This window comes from Eschrichtius robustus, chromosome 2 (assembly GCF_028021215.1).
Source record: "Eschrichtius robustus isolate mEscRob2 chromosome 2, mEscRob2.pri, whole genome shotgun sequence".
NCBI classification, from domain to species: domain Eukaryota; kingdom Metazoa; phylum Chordata; class Mammalia; order Artiodactyla; family Eschrichtiidae; genus Eschrichtius; species Eschrichtius robustus.
Genome location: NC_090825.1, coordinates 166,455,235 through 166,470,900, shown reverse-complemented (window position 1 = coordinate 166,470,900; position 15,666 = coordinate 166,455,235). Strand labels below are relative to the sequence as shown.

At 56.3% G+C, this 15,666-nt stretch overlaps 1 protein-coding gene across 1 annotated transcript in view; it reads right to left on the bottom strand.

Moving 5' to 3' along the window:
- The window catches only part of ELL (elongation factor for RNA polymerase II), a 79,728-nt gene that overhangs the window by 16,372 nt on the left and 47,690 nt on the right, over positions 1 to 15,666 (bottom strand). The window contains exons 2-5 of the mRNA XM_068536716.1: positions 11,966 to 12,013; positions 5,167 to 5,288; positions 4,628 to 4,791; positions 2,201 to 2,475 (exon numbers count right to left, since the gene is read on the bottom strand). Of these exons, the coding sequence (XP_068392817.1) occupies positions 2,201 to 2,475; positions 4,628 to 4,791; positions 5,167 to 5,288; positions 11,966 to 12,013 (609 nt within the window). The remainder of the gene's footprint in view (positions 1 to 2,200; positions 2,476 to 4,627; positions 4,792 to 5,166; positions 5,289 to 11,965; positions 12,014 to 15,666) is intronic.

Here is a 15,666-nt window from a genome sequence, read left to right as displayed (position 1 = left end):
ATCTTTTCTGTGGATGTTTTCACAGAAGGAATAGAGAAGGCGCCTTGGAGCAGTGTGGTTTTGTTAGTGCTGTTCATCAGAGTCCCTGGTCACTTGCGGGGGTGGAAAATGAGCATCCTGGGTGAGGCACAGCCCCTGACACCTTCCCATCCCCAAGCTGGTGGGGGTCCTCCTGCCCCCCACACCGCTGCGGAGAACAAGTTGGGTAGTAAACACAGAAGCACAAGGCAGATGGGACAGTTTAGGAGAAATCAGAGCGGGCACGAGGAGGAGGCTCTACCCCAAGACACGGGCTGGGCTACCCCCTAGGAGCTGCCAAACCCAAGTCCACTGGAGAAGCTGGAGCCCAGTACGGTGCCTCTCTGGTCCCAGGAAAGGACCAGGAGCAATGAGAATGTCACAGGGGTTAAAAATGGAGCAGTGCCCCAGGCAGACCTAAGTCAGCACCACCAGACCCCTCTCTCTCCAGAGAACTAAGCCTGGCATCCCTGCCGCATCTGAGGGCTGCTCAGTGGGTAAATCTCAGGTGTAATCAAGTGCTCGGTCAGCTAAGGGTCACATTCTGCATTGTGCTTTTTTATTCTGGGCACAAACAGAACGAGATTAGAGAGCGGGAGCAAGGGTATTTCTAAGAACGCTACACCAAGGGCTGAGGGCCCGGCTGCATGGCAATGCAAGCTACGGGCACATCCGGGGCGGGCGTGGCTGCCACACTTGTCTCCAGTCCTGGCTCATGTCTGATGACTCTGTCCAGCTCCCTTCAGCCCTGCTGCGGTCACCCCATGCTGCAGGAGGCAGCTCTGGGTGGCCCCCAGCCCAGGGAAAGGGCCTCCCATGTACTTCCCCCAACTTCCCAGGGGCAAGGTCGGCACGCGACTTTCCAAGGAAACGAGTGCCCTGGGAATGTCGTTCCTGGTTCTGGAGCTTTCTGGGTGCTTTGGCAAGCCCCTTTGCCAAAGAAAACTTCTGGGCTACAGAGCCATGCATCTATCTTCTAATAGGCCCCGAGCCAACTCCTAAGCTTGCAGGGAGAAACAGTGCTACTCAGTCCTTGCCAGCATGACCTCCATGTGGGGGACAGTGGCTCAGGAGGCCAAATCCGCACAAAGGCACCCAGTGAGTGGACATGGGCGCTCCTGACAGTAACGTGAGTCTCCGGTGAGCACCTCAGCCCTCAGGACACAAGAGGATTCTCCTCGGGTGAAGGATGGGGGAGGCACCCTTCACCTGCTCTGTGGATGGGGCCCAGCCCCTGCCCAGACCTGAATCTGTGCTCGGAATGCAGGGGAATGTCACAGAGGTCTCTCTTCCCTCTTCACCCGTTCCCTTTGCCCTGAACTCTCTGGGGGTAATGGGTAACACAGGGACCCCAGCCAGAGCACGGGGGGACGAGAGCCATGCCGACATCCTCCCAACAAATGTGCTGCGTGGTCACACCAGCCTTGGACTGCACTGGGGATGGGGAAGAGTAGTGCCAGGAGGCCTGCTGAAGAATTCGGTAAATCTGAAACTCATCCTCAGACATAGCTACTGATGGTCACAGCATGTCCTTTCTGCTATAGGAGGCACCATCCAAGTGCCCAGAGTATCTGAGGCAGGGCCACGCCTCCTCCTCAGGATGCTGGTGTGACTGCTGCTGGCTGTGCCATCCTCACAGCGCTCTGAGGTGGCCCATCCCCACTTCATGGCAAAGTGGTATCCACATGGCCCAGCTGATGTGGTGAAGCCGGAGTGAGCCACTCACCTTCCCAGGGGTCCTCGAGTTGCCTCCGCTAGGGTAGGGCCTCAGGAAGGTGCTGGGGCCACCGCCCTTGCTCCAAAGCCCCGGCTGCTTAATAGCAGGCTCCACCTGCGGGCACCACGTTCCTCCCCGCTTAGCTCTTGACCCCAAGAGAGGTGCTGTGGTCATGCCCCAGCCGCAGATGGAAGCCTGAGGGTCCGGACATGAAGCCCCTTGCCTGCAGCCACAACTGATGAGCAACAAGGAGGCCCTTGCTGTCTGACTGTGAAGCCCGAGCTCTTGCTAACTCATGCTTGTGGGTTCCTCAGGCTTCGTTCAATTCTAAAAACCTTGTGCAACTGAAGTCTTGGATCTCCTGTGCTACGCCCACTGCCTGTGTGTCCGCAGCTGGTAAGGAGGAGGGCCCTGGGCAGTGAGTGCCACATGCGCAGCCCAGGCCAGCCCAGGGCAAGCACGCACCTGCTGTAGGAGGCCGTCCAGTGCGTCCTTGTCCGCCTGGGCCAGGCCATCCTTCTGCAGCCTCAGCAGCAGCTCAGCCTTCCGGTAGGGCCTCAGCGCCAGGAGGTGCAGCACCCGGTCACGGAAGGGCCTCTGAGACACTCCGCTGCCCCCGCTAACGCTGCCAGCGCTGGTCTTCTTGATGGCGCTTGCCAGGTTGATGGGGGTCGCCCGCTTCCGGGAGGGCACAGCATCCACTGCCCCCGGGGCCGGTTTCCGAAACTGAACCTTTTTGCCTGCAATAAGAGACAGGCATTAGGGATTGGAAGGGGTGAGGGAGTGGCCACCGCGTCCCACTGCCTGGGGCCGACGCCAAGTTCCTGAGCGAGCTCGTGGACACCCGTGGATGGCCGATGGCCGACAGCCCCAAGCTCTCACTAAGCCCAAGAGGAAGGCAATTCAAGCCTCGTCCAGCCCCACCTGCTCAGTGGGGTCCTTGGGCGGCCGAGACTGCCACCTGCTGACCACAAACAGCTCAGTGGGCACTTGCAGGGCCCCACAGTCTCAGAAGCGGGAGCTATAGGAAATAGAAGCGGGCTTAGAGCCTTAACTGACTTCATCATGGGCAGCCTACATCCTGGGGACCCGAAACACCTGACCCATATGGGGAGAGGGGGCTGATGGTAACAAGGGAGTCCCAGAACTGCCAGAGGCAGGCACCCAGAGCCTGAACTTCACAGCACTACACTGGTCCCATAGGATCCGCCATTCTCTTATGAAAAAGGAGAAGAAAATAAAGGCGTCAGGGCCACTTGGGCAGCTGCTCTGGAGACCCCAGGGTGTGAGCAGCTCCCCAGTGGTGGCCCTGGCAAGTGCTCCCTGGGCAGACCTGGCTGTGCTCGGAGGCGCGGGGGCAGCAGGCCGATCCCCCACCCTCTTGGTGCAAACAGAGACGTACGAGGGGATCCTCCATGGAGCCTCCAGCACTGCTCTCGAGGGAGGGTGCTTCCACTCCTAAGTCATTAACTCCACCTTGGACGGCGCCCCCGCCACTGCAGGAACGAGGACTGCTGAGCAAAGTCAGCGCACATCTTGAATCCTTGGGCCAGAAACCTCTCCACGACGACTTCCTTTTGCATGTATCCCTCAAATCTGATTTGTCAAATGAACACAGGGAAGAAGTGCTTTTAGAATCCTCAGGGCCAGACTTCGTCCCCAGAGGACCCATCTGACGGGCCGACATGGGGTGGGGGGAGAGGCCTGACACACCCAGGACGTGCATGTCGGTGGCTTAAGAGGCCAGGACACGAGCATTTCCACCAGAACGTAAACTACTGCAAAAACCTTCACTGTACCCAAAATGACACTGTAAGATGAATTTTGGACCAAGTTTTTGGTTGAAAGACCCACCCAAACTTTATTAAAATGTGTACAAATGTCCACATTTGCATCTTGAGGCAAAAGCAGGCTCTGAAGCCCTTTTAGATTCTGGCTGGCACCTCTTGGGCAGCTTACAGCCCAGGGCCCAGGCTCCCTGGTCACTCACAGCTACATCCACTGGGGCCCAGCGCTGACAGGCAGGACGGATTCCTGCACCATCTGGGGTTTCATTCAGAGCCAACCCCACTGCCAAGCAAGGGAAATCGCATGCTCTTTGGAGCAATGTGAAACGCTCTTGCTTTTTCTTAAAGAAGAAAAAAACCCCAAAAGCCATCAAGGTTCTCCCTTGCTGTAAGCCGTTTCACACCTCTCTCAGGCCTTTCTTGCCTGGCAACGAATTCCAATGACTCTTTAACTCCATCTGCATCCAGGAGGTAGGAAGACTACAGCAAGATGATGGAGCTTTCTAAATAGATAGTACTTTTCTCTCTACTTTTAATGTTGTCAGTGTCTCGACTTCACTGAAATTGTTTCCAAGCAGATGCTGAGGGGCCGGAACCTTCCCAGTGAACAGGGATCAATGCGTTTCCTTCCTGGTCTCCACCCTACGGTCCCTCGCTGGCCCCAACACAGCAGCAGGCCGCCCGCCACAGGGTGCATCTCATCATCTGCACCTTGCCCCAGCCACGTCGGTCTTGGGAAGGAGACATCTGGGCAGGTGAGGGCAGGGGTGGCAGCGGAAGGACAGACCGAAGCTCTGGCTTCATGTAGGGTGAGTCTCCATGATGGGCAGAGGTCCCTGAGGCTACAGCCTGGGAGAGGAGCCCTGAGATTCAGAATGCCTGGAATTCTCAGGCCCCTTAGCCCATCTTGGGTTCAGAAGGCAGCAGATGCCACCCAGGAAGGACCTTCTGTCCTGACCCAACACTGACCCAGCTCATCCTACCTCTGTCAACCCATCACTCCCGCTCCTGGTCTGGATGGGCCCTGAGTCTCTCCTGCTCCCCCGACAGCTGCCCAGCAGGTACAAGACCCCCACAGGTGGAGCCCCAGGCCCCTGATCCTCACCCAGGTAACGGCCTCCGGGCTTGATGACGATGGCGCCTCGACTCCGTGTCTCCTCCTCAGCCTGCGCCAGGCTCTGCCGCGCTTTCTGGTAGGAGTCGTCGGTGGCACACACTGTGATTTTGTCCTGGACGCTGCCCAGGCAGTCCAGGTGGACATCCCCATGGCTGCAAGACAAGGGGCCGGAAGCCGAGATGAGCACCTGGGATGACCAGGAGAGATGGTCACCACCCCCATGCCCAAGAAATGGGGTTTGGTGCTGACTTGGGCAACAGGGTTTCTTCAAGGCACATCTTGACCCAAAAGAAACAAGGGAACCCAGGTCCCTGGGCCACGGGTGGCACGCCAGGACCTAGACCTGTGCCCTGGACACACTGTAAGGAGCCAGGGTAGCTCACTTGAGAAGAGGAAGAAGGGGCGCTGGGGCTGGAGGTGGTGGGCAAACATCTGCACAGCAGGCTGGGGCGGGGGACGCCACAGTGGAAGTCGGGGGAGGCGGGTCTGCCCACTGGGAGACCTGGGGCAGCCTGGGCAAGGCTCACCTGGACACATACTGCTGGATGCAGTCAAAGCTGCCCTGTGGGCTGTCACGGCCGATGTTGGAGAGGTAGAAGGAGAACGTCCGCGGCTCCGTGGGGCAGTCAGGCTGGGGGATGGAGATGTGCTGCGTGGAGAGGGGGGGACATCACCGGTAGGTCCACAGCACAGAGGGGACCACAGGATGGGCCAGCACAGGACCCAGGCCCATCCCTGAAGCATGCCCCTTACAGTGGGAATGTAAAACCACATTCCTTTGAAACGCACCTTTGTTTTCCTGACAGTGACAGGACCAGCGTGTCACCATGGACAGGCTGCTGGTGGGTCCTGGGTTCTCATGCAGTGGCGGGGGGTGGGGTCCTGTGTCTGGTTTCTAAGCAGCAATGGCAACTCAGTCTGAGGAGCACAGAGCACTCAGCACACAACCAGAGGCAGGGACCCCGCCCCAAGCTGGGCCATGACTCAGTTTCCCCACCAAACAGGGCTGATCTGGTTCAGGACAACCGTAAAGATGAGACAAGATGGGTGGGCGTCAGCAGCGGGCAGGGCATGCTGAGAGGTCGAGATGCCCTGACCCGCACTCCCACTTAGCAACGCCCCCTCCACCTCCTCCAGGCTGAACACTGACTCCACCTGTGTGGCTGTGAATAAGGCAGGCACGGGCCCCGAGGGGCTCACAGATGGGCAGCACTTGCCCCCCAATCAACCATGACAGGGGATGCATGTGCCATGGTTTATGTAACCCCAACTTCAGAGAGCACCAGTGTAGCCTAGCGAGGCAAAACCACAGCCGCCACAGAGAACAGACAGACAGACAGACAGCACTAGTCCTGGCCAAAGTGCAGGGCTCAGCGTAGGCAGGCCATCCAGAGGCCACTTAATTCCAGGCCGACCCTCTGGCCCCCTGCCCACACTGGGTGAAGGCCAGCAGCTGCTGAAAAACACAGACAGGAAAACCTCACATTCCGGCCGCCAGCCCCTGTGCAGGCAGTGGAAGGGCCTCCAGAACCCTGTCATCAGAGGTGACCAGCCTTATAGTAATCCCTGGGCTTGAGCACAGGAGCTCATCACAGCTAGGCAGACACATAAGGTAGAGTCACAAGTGGTCAACAAGAAGGGGCAGCACTGGGGGTTAGGGGGCAGCAGGCCTCGTTCCTGCGCTGTCGCACCGGCTCAGCAGGCCAAGGTGAGCACGTCTCCTCTTTGGTGGTGTGAGGACACTAACACGCCTCATCAGCGCTGGACAGAATGCGGCTCAGGGCTGAATCCCCCCTGCCCTGTGCCCAGCTGTCACATGTGACTGCAGGCGGCTCAGCCTGTCTGAGCCTTGTCCGTGAGAGCAAGGACACGGCAGCTTGGGCCACAGGGAGGGATGCGGCTCCCCCGCCCCAGCCCTCAGGGTGGTGTGTAGACCCATGAGGGAAGCTGGGAGGTCACACAACCCAGGGCTGGCTCAAAATGCTGCAGGACTCCCTCAATGCACAGCCAGTCCCTGTTCCAAAGAGAGGCCTCCGCCGTGCACACTGAGAGCCAAGGCGTCACAGAGTGGCTCCCAGGCACAGCCGCTCAGGGTAGGAAGAGCCTGGCCTGGGGGAGAGGGACAGTCTGCACCAGCTGTCCAAGGACTGCAAATGACCTTGGGCCGATGATCATCCCTGTCCCCCACCTCCCCGCCCCAGAATGAATGCTGCCCAGGAGAAAGGCTGCCCCGTTGGCCCAGCTCCACCCAGCCACCCAGCTGGGGTCTGTCCAGCACTCCCTCCTGGCCCTCCGGCATGTTCCTGTCAATGCAGTTCGGGGGCAGGGCCCACCCAGGACACACACCCAGTGGCAGGTGAGGCCAAAGTCCATGGAGGAGACCAGCAGAGTGGCAATGCCAGGTTGGCCCTGGCCAGCCACGCAGGCCCTAATCTCAACACAAACACCTGTTTCTTTATGAGGGTCAAAAAGAGATGGAGCAACTCACACTCAGCATCTAAAAAAATCAAACTCAGGCTGCCTGCTATCACTCACCTCGGGCAGGAAAACACACATGTATACACACACACACACACACACGCTCCAGTGCGTGTGCAGCATCTCGTCCAGCACTAGTAGCCACCCTGTGTTGTCTGCACATTCCTTTGCAGATGTGACTTTTGTTCTCCATTACAGAAGTAACTGAAAACCCAGCACTCAGGTGCTTCTGAGGGTCACTGTGGGAGATGCACCCGCAGCCAGGTACACACTGATGCAGTTGCCCAGAATGCGGCAGGAAGACTACGCACCACAAAGTCAGAAAAATCAAAAGGCACTTCCGATGGAGCCTGAACCCCAACACGGGTGGCTCTTCCTCCATCCTGACCTTGATCCTCTCCCTCACCACATCCTGGCTCTAGCAGAGACCAGGCCTCCCCAGGGGGCATTTTTCCATCTCAGGCTGCTCAAAGGGCAGTGGCTGCCATGACTGCCACAGTCCCCATCAGGCTATCGCCCTTAAGAGGAAAGGTGAGGGTACGTACAGCATGAGTCCTAATACAACCGTGCTTCTCTCTGGGCAGGGGTGTGGTGGAACCTTCAGTGTGATCCTTTTACCCTGTGAGAACCTTTCCCACATGGGTATGTATGGCCACTTCCAAAATCCTGGAGGCGGGGCCACAGCACAGAGCCCAGAGGAGGGTCTGTGCAGCTACTGGGGTTGCAGGGCGGTGGGAAGGGGAGGCTTGCTTGGAGCCTGGCACTGGAGGGTCTTGAAGCCCCAGGCCCTCCCCAGCTCTGTGGCACCACCGCCTATGGAATCCTCTGGTTAACAGGCTGTTTTGCTGCTGGTTAATGGCTACCAGTCACTGGAAACCAGCAGGGAAACCAGCCAGCTGGGCATGAATGGTTCAGGAATGCGTGGCTTTCTCTGTGACAGCAGAGAGCTCGACACGTTCCGAAACTTGGCCCCCGCTTAGCAGTACGTGTGCCTTCTGGACCAAGTCTCGGCTGTCCCATGGGGACCACCACGTGGCCCTCAGCTGGTCCGAGCATGGCAGGTTTGGGTGCATCTGATGTTAGCCCCAACTCCTGGTTATGGGGAGGCAGAGGGAGTTGCCATAAACTTAAGCATGTGTCTGTGTGCACAGACAAACAGATGGATCTGGAGCAACAAACAGCCTTGTCCCAACCCAGATGGTCCTGGGCACCTGAGGGACTGACATCCGCCTGAGGCCCAAGAGGGGCTGTTGGTTCCGCTGCGAGTAGGTCGAGTCCCTGCCAGAGCCCTTAAATCAACCCCCTTTGAAATCTGTCCCAAGTCAGGCCGGCAGCCCTCCCCCAGACCTGCGGGGCCTGGTCTGTCTGCGGTGCAGGTGGGAGCTTCAGTGAGACAAATCAAGTCCCGAGCTGGGTGGGGGATAAATGGTGGGGAGCACTTGGTATTCCAGTCAGGTAAGAACAAGACAAAACAGGCACACACAGGAACCAAACACTGACTAGCCAGCCTCTCTCTAGCTAGAGGGGTTTTCAGAGAACATTCGTTTTCATTATTTTTCTTTTCCAGGGAACCCTCAGAATAAAATATATTTTGGGTAAAGAGTTACTACTGCGCAGCTGAATACAACTCCTAAGAGTTGTAGTGGCCTCTTCCGTCCACTGGGAGGCCCTAGCTTCCTCAACCCCAAACCCAGGGCGCTTTCTAAGCACCTACTTCCTTCTCGAGAGCCGCTCCCGCACTCTGTGGGCCCTGGGAAGCGGGAGTGCACCATGCCCGCCCGCCTGCCCGCCCCTTCCCGGGCTTTCCAAGTTATCCCCGTGACACAGCAACAAGCACCCCTGTGGCTCAATCTTGTGCACATCCCTAATGATTCCCGCAGAGTTGGCTCCTAGATCACAGAGACACTGGTCAAAGGCCCTTGACAAGTGCCACCAAACCTCATTCTGTAAACTGCCATTTGGGTTCCTGCTGCAGCACATGGAAATGCCTTCAACAGCCCTGGATGCCAACCCTACTTCCCTTTCTTTCTTTTTTCATCAACTGAAGAGTGCTGGGCTGCGGCCGGCCAAGTGGTTTTCTTTTCCCCTCTGCAGCCTGACGCTTCACCGGCTGTCAGGGGCTGACACCTTAGAAGTGACCCCTGATGGCAGAGGGGCCCAGGTCAGCCAGCTCAGTGTCTGTGAGAGGGCAGAGAACACACATGTACACGGCAAATGAAACAAAGGTGAGCATTTTGCTCTGAAGACGATGCCCTAGATCATGGACGTGCTACAGGTGGGGCCGGGCTCTCCGGGGAACCTGGCAAATGCCACACAGTCGCCCCAAGGAACCAGCCAACACGGGGGCCCAGCCACACAGCACCCAGCCCTTGTGGCACTCACAGCACAGGCGGGGATGTGGCTGGACTGGATGTGACTCCCAACCCAGGAGTTGAGTGACACCGAGACCCTACACCAGCTGTACTGCATTCACATCAGGTGGGGATTAGCACCAGGAACTGAGTGAGCGGGTTCTGGACTGCAGGGAGGACTCTGGTTCTCCTAAGGCCATGTTAACCTGCATACAACCCTTGAGGTGGGTGGCCCATCTCCTGGGCAGCGAGGCCAAGGGACAGAGGGAGAAGATCTGGCCAAGGTCCCTGAACTAAGGAGCAAACAGGGTCTCAATCTTCAGTCTGCCAGCTTCATGGGCCTCTGGGAAGCGGGCCCTGTCAGCCTACATGGGGTCCAGAACATCGAGTCAGCCCAAGCATCAGGAACATTGAATGAGCCTGCCCAACTCCACCCGCCAGCCTCCTACTCTATTTCCAACCCCACAGGTGGAGTGTACAGAGCGACCAGGAGAAGTGGGAGCGGAGAGTGAGGCACCCTGCCTCCTCCCCTCCTCCGCTCTGAGTGACCATGCAGATATGGCCTGGCCAGGACAGAGTCTGCTGTGTGCCTGGCACCAGGCCAGGCCTCTCACACCTGGCAGGGAGGAATGGTCACATTCCATCAATGCCCGGGAGGAGAAGGACAAGGTCCAGAGGTCATAAAGGGCAGACTTAGCACCTGATCCTTCACAGCAAGCTGGGAAAGCACCCCCCTCATCACACAGCCCCCTCCAGCCCTCACATGGTCTCATACAGAGTCTCTTAGTGGAGACGCATGGCCTGGCTTGCCCCAAGCTGCAGCGCAGGGCCTCCACACCCTCAGAACCTTCTAGGAACTCCATTACACATGAGAATGCCCAGAAGGAAGGAAATGTGGGCAAAGCATAAGTCTAAAACTAAGATGGTGGGACCCCTAACTTGAATGGATGTGGCTCTTAGGTTTTGCACAGGAATTTGGGCGACACAGGGTACAACCCAGGAGAACCTCACAGCGCTTCTATGAGCAGCCAAGGGGTGCCTTGCTGACTAGAAAGCATCGCTCACTGGATAAATGAACACCAATCCGTGCACTGGCTTCCTCATCTTCCCACGACTGCTGAGGGCACAGAGTGATCATGGGCCACAAGAGGGTGCCACTGGGCCAGTCTGGCAGCAAGCCCAGCACTGACCTCTAACCCCTGGGGAAATGTCTCAGGGAAGATAAAGTGGAGGCTGCAAAAGGGTGACCGGCAGAAGACTGATGGGGCCAATGAAGGTGCGGAGGAAGCCCCAGAGGAGGCACGGGTCGGGGGGGGGCGGGCGGGGGGAGGGCCCCGGGGCCTTTAAGGGCGTCTCACCGACCCTTGACTGGTCTTGGTGTGATGGTCAGTTCGTGTGTCCCCCTGGCCAGGCCACAGCTCCCAATGACTCTATGAATGGTAATCTGGGTGTGCCGTGGAGGTATTCTGTAGAAGCAGTGACACCCACGACCAGCTGACTTTAAGGAGATGACCCTCCCTGGCCTGGGTGGGCCTCATCCAATCAGCTGAAGGCCTTAAGAAGGAAACTAAGGCTTCCCTGAGGAGGAAGAAGCTCGCCTATGAACCCCAGTGCCAGCTCCTACCTGCCCCATGGAATTCAGACTCATCAGCCTCACTACCACATGAGTCAATGTCTTGCAATAAATCTCTTGGTATCGATGTATCTGCACATGCAGACACACAGCTCCTCAAGGCTCCATCTCTCTGGAGCATGCTGGCTGGGGCAAAACCCACAGAACCCTGTAAGAAGCCAGCAGGCTCTCAGGTGGAAACTGACTTAGACACATGTGGCAACTTTTCAGATTAAAAAAAAAAAAAAAAGACTTGCAATGAAGACTAGAAGAAAATCTAAAGTGTTCTAAAGCACCTTTGGTGGGTGGACAATATGGGGGTCCTAAGACCTGGGGGGGTAAGGATTATGGACAACCCACCCTTTCTTCCATTCCCCAATTTTTCTGTAAGATGGTTATTGAGAATCAAATACCTTTCACGAAAAAATGGGAATGTTGAGTTTCTATAACCCCCCTGCCCAGTACCAAAAGCCAGACAAACACCCATGGTCCCAGGTCCACCGACAGAGACAAGTGTCCCACCCTGGGGGGGCACAGTTCCAGGCTTGCTTGGGCTCTGGGGCCATAGTTTTGAATCAGCACAGAGATCAAGTCAGAACAGGGGTTTGGCAGCTACAGGAAGGAAGGGGGAGAGACTGAGGAGCCACTGGACAGGAGAGCTGCCGTCAGGCCACAGATGGCCTGTTGGTGTGGCCCCAGCCACAGGACCAGCCTGGAGGTAACCAGAGGCAGACCCTGACTCAGTATAGGGCCCAGCCTGGCACAGAGGTGGATGGGGCCAAAACACTGCTCCCAGCCGGCTGCTGTGCCCAGCAAGCCCTAACAGGGCAGGGAGCACACCAGTTCCACAATTCTAAATATGATTAAGACCAAAAAAAGACTCACCCCCTGACTTCCTTGAAATCGGATCGAAGGTCTCAGTGAAACAGAATCCTGCAAAAAAGCAAGATGGAAAAATGTCAATAAAGATATCTGGAAATCCAAAGACTCACTTCCCAGTCATACAAGGAGCCAGATAAGGACAGTGTTTTCAGGAGGGGTGAAGAAAAAACCCACACATGTTGAAAATTACAGGAAAGGTTACCAGAGCAGGGTTTTGAAGGATCAGTAGGAGTTCCTCAGATGGCACAGGGTCCAGGGCTGAAGGTACACATGAGAGGCAAGAGTGAAGATACAGGCAATGGGCAGCCCCCCTTCACCATTCTCCCAAAACCAACAACAGCCCAGGTCATCCTGCCTCAGAGACACCCCGCTGGAAAGGAATAGGGATGGGTGAGCACCACCAGCCAGGAGGCAGGCTGATGAGGTGACACCCTGCCCCCCAACACCCTGGCAGGACAGAGCCCAACGCCTGCCCAGCTCCCACGTCACCGCTTCAGAGCAGCTTGTCACTGCACTTGGAGTGGCGGAATTTCCAAATGTCACAAGAAAAAATACACCAAAAAACTCAAAATAATTTAAGCTTTAGCTATTCAGAGATCAGCCTTCTGGTGGAATTTTAGAAAGAACACGGATCCAGATGGAGGGTCGCACCTCTCTTTCTCATCTATCTTGGGGCCCTCAGCACCCACCTTCTGTGTAGCAGACATCACCCCACAGGGTGGTCCTGGTTTGTCACCACAACCCCTTCCCTCTACCTCCAAACCCACAGGGCCCAAATTGGCCTCTGTGCCCATTGTCCTCCCCAGTTCCTCCACAGGGTGCCGAAGTCTTGGGCTCTCCCACCTCCATCAGAGACCACCTCTCAGGTCTCCACCCTAGTGCCCCCTAGAGGGAGGGGAGGCTCTCCCACCTGGGCCCCCCACGCCTCTCTCAGAGCGTCTGGAGTGGCTACCTGTCTGCTCCCCACCCAGAATGTCAGGCCCACCGCAAGCCCTGGGTGGGTAGAGGAGCTACATACACGTGGGGAGAACCAACCAATGGGCAGACTGGCCTCTCGGTGCCTGTGACCCCGTCAGCCACTGGACTGAGGGCTGTAGGCATGTGAGGGAGACAGGGCTCAGCCAGCTTGGACCCTGTGGGCCACACACTCACCCCACTTTGCTTACCAGGAGCCTCCCCTTTTGCCAAGAATCTCCAAGGACTCCGCCATTTAGAGCAGACCTGAGAGGTCACACGGAGCTCCAGCACTTACCTCCATGGGATCTGACACCCCAGAAACCACCCCACACTTCTAAAGCACAACACCCCTCACCACCAGGCCGGCAGATATGGGAGGTCCTCCAGCCCCTTGTGCTGCTCCAGCCCCTGCAGGCACAAGGGCCACTGTGCTGCTGAGACAGGGGCCAGGCTCCCTCCAAAGCAGGCTCAGGACCAGATGACCCGTCCCACAAACCACAACCAGACCACTGCCTGGGCTGCTGTTCAGAGTACTAGAGGAGCAGCACCAGTGGGGGCCCCGCCTAGCTGGGCCCCTGGAGATGCAACATTTCAGTGGCCTTTGCTTGGAAATGGGTTAAAGACAGAGATCAAAAAGAAGACCTGCAAGTGGCCAATAAGCACGGGAGAAGCCCTTACTCATCAGTGAGGAAGAGACGGCACAGGCACCTACTGGGATAGCTAAAAGAAAGAAGACGACACCCCAGAACCCTCGTCCCTTACTGGTGGGAACATACAAGGTCCTGTAGAAAAGTCTGGCAGTTTCTTAAAAGGTTAAACACAGAGTTACCACATGACCCAGCAATTCCATTCCTAGGGATATACCCAACAGAAATGAAAATATATGTCTGCACAAAAACATACATAAATGTGCACAGCAGAATTACTCTTACTATTAAAAAAATAGCCAACAACCCAAATGTCCATCAGTTGGTGGACAGAGAAACAACAGAATAATACCCAGAAATAAAAAGAAACGAACTCCTGATGGACACAACATGGACGAAACTCAAAGCCACCAGCTAAGTGAGAGTAGCCCAACATATAACACCACACGATGGATGATTCCATCTATATAAAGTTCCAGAAAAGGCAAAACTAAAGATCAGTGAGTGCCTGGAAGTGGGGAGTGGCTGCAGACAGGCTGGAGGGAACTTCTTGGGTGGAACATTAACACTCACTGACTATACACCTAAAATGGGAAAGTTCTATGGGTTATAAATGACGCCTCCATAATGCTGTGACCTGCCCTAGGGCATACAGAGGGTCTTTCTCTGAAGACTCGGGTGGGCTTTGAGGAACACCACCTGAACATGGGGAGAGACTCCCGTCCGTTAACCATTTTCAGTGCAAGAGTGATGTAAAGTGGGTGGAAGGGAAACAGCAGAACACACAAGCACACAGCAAAGACAGCGTCAAGGTAAAGCCACCCTGTCTGTTGTCATTACGGAGCTCTCTATTGACATCACCTGATCATGAAAGGTAGAAAGTCAGGGTGTTCTTGGCCAGGGAACAGCAAGTGCAAAGCCCGGAGCAGAGCCGTGGGACACCATGGTAGTAGAGAGCATGCAGGACCTGGTTCTCGTGCCCCCAGGTCTCTCGGTCCAGACCTCCATGCAAGACTCAGCTCGGGGCTAACCATAGCACCATGTGTGTCTGCCATCCACACACAGCAAGGCCTCTGTGTTCCAGGGGCTTGGGGGACAGGGGCCATGACGTCAGCAATGATGCGAGCCCGGATGTAGGTAGCGAAGGAGAGGAACTAAGAAGGGTGCACCTTCCCAGAAGAGACTCCACCAGGGCAGCCCCCCTGGTGCCTGGCTGACTCGATGGTGTGGTGGGCCATCCTCCCCCTGGATCACACGCTCCCTGTGGGCCATCTAGTGAAGCATTTAACTGGCCTAGTTGTCAAGCAAGTTATTTGGGATACTGCTTTCTCACAAAGTCATTCAATCCCCAAGGGCACTGAGAATAAGACTTTATACTGTATAGAAGTTAGCCAAGAGGCCTAAAAGCCCAAGCTTCCTCCACTATGCCATGAGGGCTGGTTTCAAGTGCGTGTCCCCATGCCGCCTGACTTTCATCATAGAACCAGGGTCCGGGCCACATGGGTTCTTGTGGTGTCTCCTCCCTCCAGTAGGAGGATCAGGCCAGGTCCTTCTCGTCAACAACAGAGCAATTCACTCACACCACTGTGCGCGTGTGTGTGCACACGCACGCACGCACACACACGTAGGTGATGGGCCACCTGTCTATCGCCATTAGCAAAAAAGACACCAAGCCAAGACCTGTCTAAATTCCACCAGCCTCTGTGCCAGCAGAGGGGACAAGAGCCCCATTTGGAAGACTTTAGAACAAAAAGAGGAGTCAATGACACTTGGTCAATGACTGAGGTGTATTCTTTTTTCTTCTTTTCCATTTTTTTGGGTCACGCTCCACGGCTTATGGGATCTTAGTTCCCTGACCAAAGATGGAACCCGCACCCTCAGTAGTGAAAGCACAGAGTCCTAACCACTGGACCGCCAGGGACTTCCCCTGAGGTATGTTCATTTGTTTGTGTTATAAATTTACTTATTTATTTACTTATTTCTGGCTGCGTCAGATCTTCGTTGCTGTGTGTGGGCTTTCTCTAGTTGTGGCGAGCAGGGGCTACTCTTCGTTGCGGTGCACAGGCTTCTCATTGCAGTGGCTTCTCTTGTTGCAGAGCA